This window comes from Lactuca saligna, chromosome 4 (genome assembly GCF_052625555.1).
Source record: "Lactuca saligna cultivar CGN05327 chromosome 4, ASM5262555v1, whole genome shotgun sequence".
NCBI lineage: Eukaryota > Viridiplantae > Streptophyta > Magnoliopsida > Asterales > Asteraceae > Lactuca > Lactuca saligna.
Genome location: NC_136420.1, coordinates 85,644,061 through 85,656,434, shown reverse-complemented (window position 1 = coordinate 85,656,434; position 12,374 = coordinate 85,644,061). Strand labels below are relative to the sequence as shown.

The window sequence follows — 12,374 nt, the reverse complement described above, 5'->3', positions numbered from 1 at the left end:
TTATAGTTCGTAATTTTAAGTTTGCAGTTATCATTATCATTATTCGACCTTTTTTTTTATTTCGTACTAAATTCATTCCCGTTTTTTTGGTTATCGCTCCAAATTGGTCTGAATCTGAATTTGACCTATTGAAAAATATAATTAAAGTGATCATAAAGTCTAATTCTTATTATATGTTTATTCTAATCATCTGATTCTTATTATATCTTTATTCTTTATTTTAGTTTATTATTAAATTGAAAAATATTATCTGAAATTTTGAACTACTAATATTACATATAGAAATAGGATTTAATTTACAAATTACATTTTAAACTTTTTAGCTCATGTTCCTATTTTAATAATTATAACTCGCAAATATCACAAATTGAAACATTAATTCTCAATAAACAAAGTGTTTGATATTTTAATTTTAATTGATTGTAACATAAATATAATAGCCACTAAATAGCAAAAAAATATAAAGAAAAAAAGTTGGACGGTAATTACAAATATAAATACAACATATTTATTTACTTGAATAAAAAAATAGAAAAAACATAAACTACCAAAATTATAAAAAATATACAAAACCAAAAAAAATAAAAAAATAAAAAAACTTAAACACCAAAATTATAATATACTCTAATATATTCCTACATTTTGTTATTTTTGAAAAAGATGAAAACCGAGGCCTAGGGCTTTGTACCAACAACAAGGACGTGTTGCACCGTTACTTGGTCGCATGGTGCCCCCCGTGGCAAGCCCACATCATGCCTCATCCAAAAATTCCAAACCGACAATCCGAAAATCGTTGTTACAAACTGGTGATTAAAACAATGGATATAATGTGCAAATTCTACTTCTTTTACAAGTAAGGTCTTAAACCAATTAAATGTACATAATGTTACTAATTATATCATAACATTGTCCCCATATCCTATGTGGACTCAATCCACATTGACAAAAATGAATAAATAATCTTTAAGTGACAAATCATTTGGGTTTTTATTTATTTTCATATTTTTCTTATTTTACATGTTATAATTTGTTACAGTGTAGAAATTAAACTTGTATATGGTAATTAAATTTTTATTCATAAATCTAAGGGTGTCCATCCTTGAAATTTAAAATGTGTGTTAGTTTTTTTTACATATTCTTCAAAAAAGGGGTGTCCATGACACCCTTTCCATAATTCAACATGTGTTTTCATGTTTAATTCATTTCAACATCTACTTTCAGGTATATGTTCGAATGTTTAATTCATTTCAACATCTGCTTTCAGGTATATGTTCGAATGATAAGGAAAAAAAAGCATAGGATAATACCATGTCATTATGGAAGCCTATAAAGATTGCTTAATTACTAAGTAATTCTCTTAAGGATACTCAACTTAGTCCATATTTAATGTTTTCTTTATATGTATGTTGTACTTTATGAGGTTCCTTTATGTATAAGAAATTAAATAGTCTCCTACTTTTTGTTCTTACTATCCTCCTATCTATTTTAGATGGTGACAAGTTTAAATTTAATTTAAATTTGATTGAGATTTTAAATTTGTACATTTATCATCATTTTAAATAGATAGGAAGAAAAGTAGAAATAAAAGGTAGGAGGATATTTAATTTCTCTTTATGTATATTCCCTAAACATTATGAAAAGTACACTGCATGAACCTAGATGAAAACAACTAACACATAAGCTTAAATGAAAACACTAGAATGTTACATTACCTCTCATTTCACGTCTATTTGGTGTTTTGTTCCAAGTTAATGTAAAGCTAAATGAAACTACTTGTGAGATAGTGATTGGTTTGATATGGGAATGCTAATAAGATAAATATAGGGTGATGACCTATTCTTGGTATTTGGCTCCATAAAAGTAGAAGGGTTTTAGTAGCATTACAACTAAATCGTAAGTAGGTCACTTGTAATATGAAATTTCTGATTTGTCCACTTCATGCCTTCAACGTGTTAACTTGCTTCTTTTAGCCCCCTTCATCCTTATATGCCCTCTTAAACAAACTTTTACTCAAATCGACTAAACAAGAAGCAAACTAGGAAAACGCTTTTACCATTCGAGGGGTTTTAACAATGGTTTAAGCAAACCCGCTTAAATTTGAACATTCGAATTGAAAATCCAGTTAATTTCACAGAAAGATTGAGAATTCTAAACGACATAGAAGCAGAATGGATCGGATCGAGACAGTGAAAGAGTTGCCTTTCCGGGTTGGATTCACGGGTCACAGCGGCCATATTCGAATCGAGCCGCTACCTCCTGTTAAAAAATCCAGCTCCATTGACTCGCTACCGGAGTTTATAATCGTTAGTTTTTTATCTCACTTATCCTATGTTACTTTTAATTTAGTTTTGTTTGTGGCTTTATTGATTTTCATGAATGAGACTGAACTGTCCTTTGTAGAATCTCGTATTGTTTCATTGTATGTTATACAAAAACTCTTGGTTGGTTATTGAACAAACAAATTTACACAAAATTGGATCATAATTGTGGAAAAAGAGAGAAGCAATTCACCAAAAAAAAAGATCTTTCATGGAATGGAGTTAATCAGTATCGGTTCTGATTTCAAGTCTCTAATCTGGTTCGAGAAAAACCTAATGGTTTTTAATTAGGGATGTGGTTAACTAGCACCAGTGGAGGCAAAAAATCTATGGACAGGGTTTGAAACTCTTTAGTTTATGATATTGAACATACATGAGTAAAACAAATCCAACAAATTGCGACTCATAGAGAGTGCTACCTATTTTGAATTTAACCTAAGATTCATTTATGATAAAGTATTCCTGTATAACACCTATGTGTATATTTCCAGCCTCCTGCATTTGCTAGGGAAACACCAGAATCGATCAAAAAGTTTGTTGAGGATAAATATCTTCTGCCAAGATTGGATCCTGATGAATTTTCTGCAGAAAAAGCTGGAAGGCAGTGGGAGTTTGACTGGTTTGACCAAGCAAAAATTCACTTAGAGCCAACAATGCCTCGTTCTGTTGTAGTACCTGCATGGGAATTGCCATTCAGACGCCCCAAGCCTGCATCAGAGAAATGGGAACCTGCATCCGTGCAGGTAATTTATGCTCATGTCTATGAGGGCAAATTTGTAAAAAGTTAGGATTTTATGTGGAAAGCATCTTTTGCTTCCATGCCTTTTTCTATTAAGTTGTTCTTTGTGCATTAAGTAAAAAGCAATCACCAGGTCTTATTCGTATTAAGTCCATTAACTCAAAGACTTGGTGATTGCTTTTTAATGAGTTGAGTTGACTGATTTATGTTGAGTTTTAGGTTGATGTGTCTGAACTGATGGTGGAAGCAGAGAGTTCTATTGGAGTGCGTATTAGTGGACCTCCAAAGGATTTTGTGAAGGGAAGCATTAACAACCGTCCTTTTCGTCCAGGTGGATTGGATGATTCCCAATCATTGGGAAGGAACTTTCCGGAAGGTTCTTGTAATGGTGAATGGGTAAGGGAAGTCTTGGATGGTGCTCCTGCACAACTCATTCCTCCTAGTTGTAAAGAAGGAATGGATCTTGGACACCTCAAGGTTTGTTGCCTAAGATACCATATGCTTTGTTTCATATAAATTCTCTTTGGACTATCAATGGGACAAAAGACTCACTCTTTTTTTATCTCTCGTTCTCTCCTATCATATGTGCAAAAGACGAAAATGCCCTTCTCATCAAGTTTTAGTGCGTTTGTCATGCATTGGATTGGGATTGGGATGGGTGTCGGTTGGACAAAAGATTGCAATTTTTTGTGTCACCCAATAAGGTTGGACAAGAACTTGCTCTTGATCTTTCAACTGTTGAAAAGACGTAAATGCCCTTCTGATCCCCATTATCGAAAACATTGTCTAGTCCCATCCCGTTCGGCTCTTCTATCCGGTATAACAAATGTAACACTTTTAAATTTTTTTTGTTTTTTTTGCTGGTTAACTTTTGAAGGGACATCCATGTTCTTGGATTATTCATGAAGATAAGAGTGTGCCCAAGACAACATCTGAGGTAAAGGCCCCACAATTAAATATCAAGTGTAATGATTTACCTTTTTAATTAAACATGCTTTTTTGTAGATTAAAAACAACAAAGTACTGCAATGACATCATATTTGTAAACTTGAAACAAATAACGTCTTTTACAATTCTATAAAGGGTTAAATGCAAGAAATAGCAACGTGCTTTCATATATTTGTTTGTTGTAGCATCTTACTTTCATTCTAACCTATGATAATACACTGTGCTTTGAAAAATCTTCCCAATTATAACAATGTCATTTGAATGCAAAGCAGTTTTCAATGCTATAATTGGATATATTTTCAAAGTACAATGTCTTGATAAGAAAAAGAATTGGAAATACAATGCTGTAATTGAAAAACATGAAAGTAGTATGCTATAATAAACAAATAAATGAAAGTGCTTTGCTTTTTCTTGCATTTTATGTGAGAAATACAAGGTTCAATTCTCAAAATCAAAATCAGACCCCATCTTTTTCATTCTTTCTAGTTAATATGTTGCTGTCTCTGCAGAGTACTTTATCTGTTCAGTTTGATGACTTATTTAAAAGAGCTTGGGAAGAGGATGTTATGGAAGTTCCCATTGATGGTATGTGTGATTCCACTCCTTTCTTCCAATTATTCTTCCCTTCTTTTCGGGATTCAGACCACTATTAAACTGAATGGAATCCAATTCCAGTGGTTTGAGTTTGACAATGGGAATGAGGGAATGATTGTTGGATTAATCCAGTATCTTTTTATTTCTTTGTATTATGACTATGAGTATCTTTTTGTGGGAGGTTGATAACATATCTCATCATGTAGGGGATACACCTGAATCGGAAATCAATGTGATTGAAACGGGGTCTCCAAAATCTATTCCATTAGAAGCTGAAAATAAACTGGATTCACTTGACACTGAATCATCTGTTATCGATCAAATTTTGTCAACGGGATCCGAAGGCTTGACCAAAGGATTTGATGATTCCGATTCCGGAGATGGTGGTCGACAGAAGGAGCCAAAAGTATCTTTTGATTAGGATTGAAATGCTTCAAACTTTTTTTCATGATTTTCTCTTTTGCTTAGTGGGTGTGTTTGTTTTGCAGGTTTGGGCAGTTACAGGGGGTAGTGATGGGATTGCGGATAATTTTAATGAACTTGTTCCTGATATGGCATTGGATTTCCCTTTTGAACTGGATGCATTCCAAAAGGAGGTAATATTATTTTGATATAAAACTATATAGGGTTAAATGCAAGAAATAGCGACATACTTTCATCAGTATTATAGCATTCTACTTCTGTTTTTCTTATTAGGACATTGTATTTTGAAGAAGCTACTACCCAATTTAAGTCGTTTTATTAAAAAAAATTAATTATTACAGTTGATTATACAGTTTTTAAAATCATATATAACACATTAATTATTTACAGAATTCGAAAAGAAAATGGACAATTTGTGTCAACATGACCCAATCCGCTTTGTCACAAACTCAAAAGCAACCATTTTTCTTGTTACACAACCCACCCATTTTGCATTCTCTAATTAGATGCATAGAAAGAGCATCTCAAGATGATAGAAATTCCTAAAATTGCATATTATATGTATGTTTTTTGGCATTTTAAACTCATAAATCTTTTTGCTTTATGATTGCAGGCTATATATTATCTTGAGAAGGGGGAATCAGTTTTTGTAGCAGCTCATACTTCGGCTGGAAAGACTGTTGTTGCAGAGTACGCCTTTGCACTCGCATCAAAAGTATGTTGTCTCACTCTTGATCTCTTGTCTATTCAAAAGACTTAAATGCCCTCCTCATCATAAATATCCCTAGAAAGCTTGTATAGTCCCGTGTGGACGCCACATCATCATGGTAACCTGTCAAAATTGGATCATTGACCTGATTGTAACAACATTAAAATTTTTAGTGATCTAGGATGTAGAATTAGAAGCTGAATGCAAAATTGGAATAGTTGGTTTCCATTTATGACATTAACCCTTTTTTTATTTCCAAAATTTTATGCAGCATTGTACAAGAGCAGTATATACTGCTCCCATTAAAACAATCAGCAACCAAAAGTACAGGGACTTTTCTGGAAAGTTTGATGTGGGTCTTCTCACAGGGGATGTTAGCTTGAGGCCTGAGGCCTCTTGCCTCATCATGACAACTGAGATTTTAAGGTCAATGCTTTATAGGGGTGCTGATATTATACGCGACATTGAATGGGTAAACCTGCTCATATTTTGTTTCTTTTTTACCTTTTGGGTTAAAATGTTAAAAAACAGCATCACATTTTTGTTATTTTGGTTACATTTCTTCTTATTGCAGTATTGTATTTGTACTTTGAAAAATCTATCAGGTTATAGCAATGTCATCCAATCCAAATACAAAGCAATTTTCACTGCTATAGTTGGGTAGATACTTATATTCAAAGTACAATGTCCTAACAAGAAAAGAATTGAAGAATACTACAATTTAGCCCTTTCACTTTTGAATAATGGATCTGGGAATTAATTTTTTTATTGGTTGGACTTGTATTCCTAATGAGTAGGTTATATTTGATGAAGTGCATTATGTAAATGATGTTGAAAGAGGAGTTGTGTGGGAAGAGGTTATCATCATGCTTCCAAGGCATATCAATTTTGTTCTTCTTTCTGCCACGGTAATTATACTTGCAGCATATATTGTAAGATTTTCAACACAAAACATTGAGTATTTGATATGTCATTTTTTTTTTATCGATTTTATTTTAACAAGAAAAATAGAACTAGAAAAGTGTTGAACATTTTGAGCTAGGACCATAGTATGGGTTAAATACATATTCATGCAAGAATGTTTCACCTTTTCCTAATTTATGCAACAAATCGGTTTTCTATATGACACATATGACGTTTCACTCTAGGAGTAAAGTACCCAGTTTTTTTACTATTTCTTGTTTAACCCGTTGAAACATGGTTGCATAGTTCATGTCAGTTGCATAAATTGATTAAAAAAAAAGGTGAAACACTGTTGCATATTTACACATTTAACCTTATAGTGTATTTGCAGGTACCTAATACAATAGAGTTTGCTGATTGGATTGGCAGAACAAAACAAAAACAAATCCGTGTAACAGGGTAAGTTTTCCTCCAATTGCATCATATATTGCACAGTTGTTATGAAGCTTTATGCCCTTCTTCCTATTTTCACCCTTACTGCTTTTATTTATTGGAATATAGTGAGAAATAGCAACATACTTTTATTTACTTCTTCAAGTTTGACCCATTATATCAAAGCACTTATAACATTTTTAGTGATAATAGCAATGTACCTAGTCTTTTTTTTTTTTTTTAACCAATAACAGCAACATATTTATATATTACTATTAATGGTAAATAATGTAACTATGTTGCTATCATTTGTAATGAAAATTGCATTGCTATATTGGTGAAAAGAGTAAAATACATTGCTATTTGCTCTGCAGTTTTCCTTTTATTTATCTTTTCTCTTATAAGTTGATAGGAAGTATACTTGTCAAAATTATTTTTGGGATCATTACTCCAACTATCATCAGTGGTAGATATGGAAAGATAGGAGAAGCTTATCTCTTTGAATATTGTAACATTAGTAAGGTTTTTCAGTCTGTATACAAACAGGTTTGTTTGGTTTATTTAACATTTTTACAGCCTCTTAAAACCACTTAATTCAGAAAGTCAGATCATTATTTTAGTTGTATATCTATCTTATCTTATCTTAGCAAATTAATATATAAATGAGGGAGAATCTATAAACAACAATTAATTGTAGACTGTAATGTAATATTTTGTTACAGGACTACAAAGAGGCCAGTCCCACTAGAGCACTGTCTATTTTATTCGGGAGAACTTTACAAAATCTGTGAACATGAGGAGTTTATACCACAGGGACTAAAATCCGCAAAAGATGCCCATAGGAGAAAAACCATGGCGACAGCTGGCAGTGGTTCAGGGGCATATCCGTCACTTCCCACCACTCATGAAAATTCCCGCTCTCAAAAACCAAACAGTTTTGCAAGGGGCAAACCGATTAAACAAACCGGGCCCCAGAATTTGGGAAACTTTGGTGGTGGTGGTGGGCGGGGCAACCAAGGATATGGTGGTGGCAATAACAATTGGGGGAATAGAGTATCAGAAAAATCTTTGTGGTTATCGCTTATTAACAAGCTAGGAAAAACCTCCCTTTTACCAGTAAGTAAAACCTGTTCACATTTATATTGTGAACTACTATAACAACTTACTTTACTACTTTACTAACTTTTACCCATAATAGCAACGTATTTAGCATTTACATTTTGCTACCAATAAGGGCAATGTAATTTATATGCTATTATTGGTAAAATATGTGGCTATTATGGGTAAAGAAATGTAAGTTGATTGCTATAATGGGTAAAAGATAAAGCGTGTTGTCTTATGGAAATCTATGTTTCAGTTTTTTATTTTACAAGATGTTGATGTGTTATGAGTTATGATAATTGTAGGTGGTGATATTTTGTTTCTCAAAGAATCGGTGTGACAAATCAGCTGATAATCTGCGTGAAACAGACCTCACAAGTCGTTCTGAGAAAAGTGAAATCCGTGTTTTTTGTGATAAAGCATTTTCTCGATTAAAGGGATCTGATAGGAACCTACCACAGGTATATATATATATATATATATATATATATATATATATATATATATGTATCTATTATTTGAATCAATTTGACACCAAGAATATAGAAAAAAAACACATTTTTTTTTATTAAACCATTATACTTTTTTGACTGTTTATAAACCAAAAAAGGTTAAAAAGAACAGAAAACCACAACCTACTTTCACCATTTTATCAATTTGGCTGAAAGTATTTTTGTATTTTGCCTTGATACCAGAACCATGTGAATGCGAAAAATGGTTTTTTTGACTGTAAAAAAAAAGTACAGTAAACAGTAAAGTGGCTAAATGGATAAACATGTTGAAAATACAAGTTTGTTTGTTTTGTATTTTGCTCTTATATTTATGTTAAATTGCTAAAATTAAATCCTGTGACTTGTTTTTGCACAATAGATTGTGAGACTCCAAGGGCTTCTTCACAGGGGGATTGGTGTACATCATGCTGGTCTGCTCCCGATAGTCAAGGAAGTAGTTGAAATGCTTTTCTGCCGTGGTGTAATTAAGGCAAGTTATGCATACCGGAATCGGAATTCCATTCCAATCCCGGGTTTGGTTGCAAAGGAGTACACGGAATTGAATTCAGTTGGAACTAAAAAAAATCTTTTCAACATACAAACTCCAATCATCCCCTTAGATTCCACTTCCTTCGACACATTCCAGTTCCTTCAAAAAAGTTCTACAAACCAAATGCCCTTCACATTTACTTCTCTCTTTCTCAAAAAAAAAAAAAGTTTATTTCTCTGACCCCCCTTATGTACATTTAAAGTTCCTTTACTTATTGTCTATTCTATTGATAATATTTTATTTCCGTTATGTAGGTTTTGTTTTCAACGGAAACATTCGCAATGGGGGTTAATGCCCCTGCTAGAACAGTGAGTCATCATAATAATTATTTTAACATTCTAGTTTGAAAATTGTGCTCAATTATAGCAATGTGATTGAAATAGAAAGTAGAAAGTTGTAATAGGAAGGAATGAATGGAAGTACATCTATTTTAATTAAAACTAGTGGTTGTGGCAGGTTGTTTTTGACACAGTAAGGAAGTTTGATGGGAAGGAGTTTAGACAGTTACTGCCGGGAGAATACACGCAAATGGCGGGGCGGGCGGGCAGGCGAGGACTGGATAGTATCGGGACGGTTCTGGTGATGTGTCGTGATGAAGTCCCGGACGAGAGTGATTTAAAGCGTGTAATTACGGGCAGTGCAACCAGGCTGGAATCCCAATTCCGCTTGACATATATCATGATAATGCATCTCCTCCGTGTTGAAGAATTGAAGGTATTACTATTTATTCATATCATTGTTATTTGTGTTTGCCATTCATCTGATACTGCTGACTAATTCTAAAGGTGGAGGACATGCTGAAAAGAAGTTTTGCAGAATTTCATGCTCAGAAAAAACTGCCCGAGCAACAGCAACTGCTCATGCGAAAGCTTGCTCAGCCTACAAAATCTATCGAGTAAACAAACCTTCTAAATTCTTCTTTATTTTCATCATCGTGACAATCAATATATTTTATCTGATGGAATGGAATTGGACCATTCTTTTATATTCCTTACTTTAGAAAAAAAAGGTTAGACTGTTGTTTTGATGATAGTGATGAATTATTTGTTATAAAAGGTGCATAAAGGGTGAGCCAGCGATTGAGGAATACTATAAGTGGTACTTTGAGGCTGAGATGTATAGCACTCACATAAACGAAAAAGTGTTGCAATCTCCCGTTTCTCTGTCTTTTCTTCAACCTGGAAGACTCGTGGTTGTCAAATCACAATCCGTGAGTTTATTCCCATAAATAATATTTTATTTTAATCAAAATAATAACAAGAAACCAAAGTACATTGCCATTTAATTTAATCCAACAGGTTGAGGACCACTTACTTGGAGTTATCTTAAAGGCACCTTCCTCCACCAACAAACAATACATTGTTCTGGTTCTCACACCCTCTTTACCAACAACATTACAAACCTCCACATCCATGGATGGCCCACAAAACAAGTCAGCTTCCACTGCTGCTGCTGGTGGTGGTCTTCAGATGCTAATGCCAAAATCCAAACGTGGGATGGTTGATGATTATTACACTTCTGCCACTGCCCGAAAAGGTTCGGGCATTGTCAAAATCAAACTGCCCCACCGTGGTAATGCTGCTGGGGCAGCTTATGAGGTGCGGGAAGTTGATACCAAAGAGTTTTTGTCGATTTGTAATGTGAAGATAAAGATCGATCAAGTTGGGCTTTTGGAAGATGATAGTAGTGCAGCTTATTCGAAAACTGTACAGAGTCTTTTACAACAAAAGTCTCAAGAAAATAAGTATCCTCCAGCTCTTGATCCCATTAAAGGTATTATCTTCTTCTTGTTTTAGGGCTAAATGCAAGAAATAGCAACCTACTTTTTTGGTATTTTGCCTAATAAAAAGATGTTAATCATAGACTCAAAACCGATTACTCCAAACATTCCCTTAACGTGTTTATTTGTTTTTATTTGTGTCAGATTTGAAGCTGAAAGAGGTGGAACTAGTGGAAGCTTACTACAAGTGGAATAACTTATTGCAAAAAATGTCACAAAACAAGTGCCACAATTGTGTTAAATTAGGGGAGCACATCAAAGCAGCTCAAGAGTTAAAGAAGTACAAAGAGGAAGTCGATGCATTAAAATTTCAAATGTCAGATGAAGCACTTAAACAAATGCCCCATTTTCAGGGTCGCGTACGTACAAATATTAAATATATATTTTTTCTACAATGAACAAATAAATGAAAGTAGGTGGTTATTTGTTGCAATTGTTTTTTGCAGATTGATGTGTTGAAGGAGATTGGGTGTATAGATGCAGACTTAGTGGTTCAAATAAAAGGGCGAGTGGCTTGTGAGATGAATTCAGGAGAGGAGTTGATATGCACCGAATGCTTATTTGATAATCAGTTAGATAGTCTGGAACCAGAAGAAGCAGTTGCATTAATGTCAGCTTTTGTCTTTCAACAGAGAAAAGCTTCAGAACCTTCTCTTACCCCTAGACTTTTGCAAGCAAAAGAAAGGTCTCTCTCTCTCTCTCTCTCTAACATAGCAATGTAGTTACTGTTGAAAGTTGGTATTTGCTGCATTTAGTTGAGATGTCTTTTATTGTTATCTTATCTTCTGTAAGGTTGTACGATACGGCTATCAAACTCGGGGAGCTTCAATCTCGTTTCAAGATACAAATCGACCCTCAAGAATATGCTCAAGAGAATCTCAAGTTTGGACTTGTTGAGGTTGTTTATGAATGGGCAAAGGTTCTCTCTCTCTCTCTCTCTCTCTCTCTCTCTCTCTCTTACAGAGGTGCTGACCTGTACTACATTATCATCTGGTATGTAGGGGACTCCGTTTGCAGATATATGTGAACTGACGGATGTTCCGGAAGGTCTTATAGTGCGGACAATTGTACGGTTGGATGAAACGTGCCGGGAGTTCAGAAACGCTGCAGCAATCATGGGTAACTCCGCTTTATACAAGAAAATGGAAGCTGCATCGAATGCAATCAAACGGGATATTGTTTTTGCTGCTAGTTTGTACATTACTGGTTTGTAGTAGACTTACATGCTTGGTCAACTTACTAATTCTTTTCTTTTTTTCACTTGATGGAATTAAAGAGAACGCAGTTTTACCTAGCAAGTTATATGTACACAAAGAGTTTATTTTCCCACTTAATGCAAAAAGAACAACTTGATAGACAAAATCAAGGAAACAAGATATTCCACAT

The 12,374-nt window shown here is 33.9% G+C and overlaps 1 protein-coding gene across 1 annotated transcript; it reads left to right on the top strand.

Annotated features, from left to right (window-relative positions):
- Positions 1-1,909: 1,909 nt before the first annotated feature.
- Positions 1,910-12,350, top strand: LOC145042288 (RNA helicase, ATP-dependent, SK12/DOB1 protein). The gene is made up of 23 exons (XM_078990692.1): positions 1,910-2,303; positions 2,810-3,061; positions 3,277-3,534; positions 3,935-3,994; positions 4,515-4,590; positions 4,806-5,005; positions 5,088-5,195; positions 5,636-5,737; positions 6,003-6,203; positions 6,529-6,639; positions 7,026-7,093; positions 7,789-8,182; positions 8,473-8,628; positions 9,038-9,148; positions 9,463-9,516; positions 9,665-9,922; positions 9,994-10,103; positions 10,265-10,418; positions 10,507-10,981; positions 11,133-11,347; positions 11,435-11,673; positions 11,781-11,907; positions 11,990-12,350. Exons 1-23 carry the CDS (start codon positions 2,169-2,171, stop codon positions 12,200-12,202), a joined length of 4,077 nt encoding a protein of 1,358 aa, XP_078846818.1. The 5' UTR covers positions 1,910-2,168; the 3' UTR covers positions 12,203-12,350.
- The last annotated feature ends 24 nt before the right edge of the window (positions 12,351-12,374 follow it).

Coding starts and splice junctions, on each gene's coding strand:
- LOC145042288 (XM_078990692.1), top strand. CDS start 2,169: ATGGATCGGATCGAGACAGTGAAAGAGTTGCCTTTCCGGGTTGGATTC. Junction 5,738..6,002: donor CCTTTGCACTCGCATCAAAA/GTATGTTGTCTC, acceptor AATTTTATGCAG/CATTGTACAAGAGCAGTATA. Junction 10,104..10,264: donor CAGCCTACAAAATCTATCGA/GTAAACAAACCT, acceptor TTGTTATAAAAG/GTGCATAAAGGGTGAGCCAG.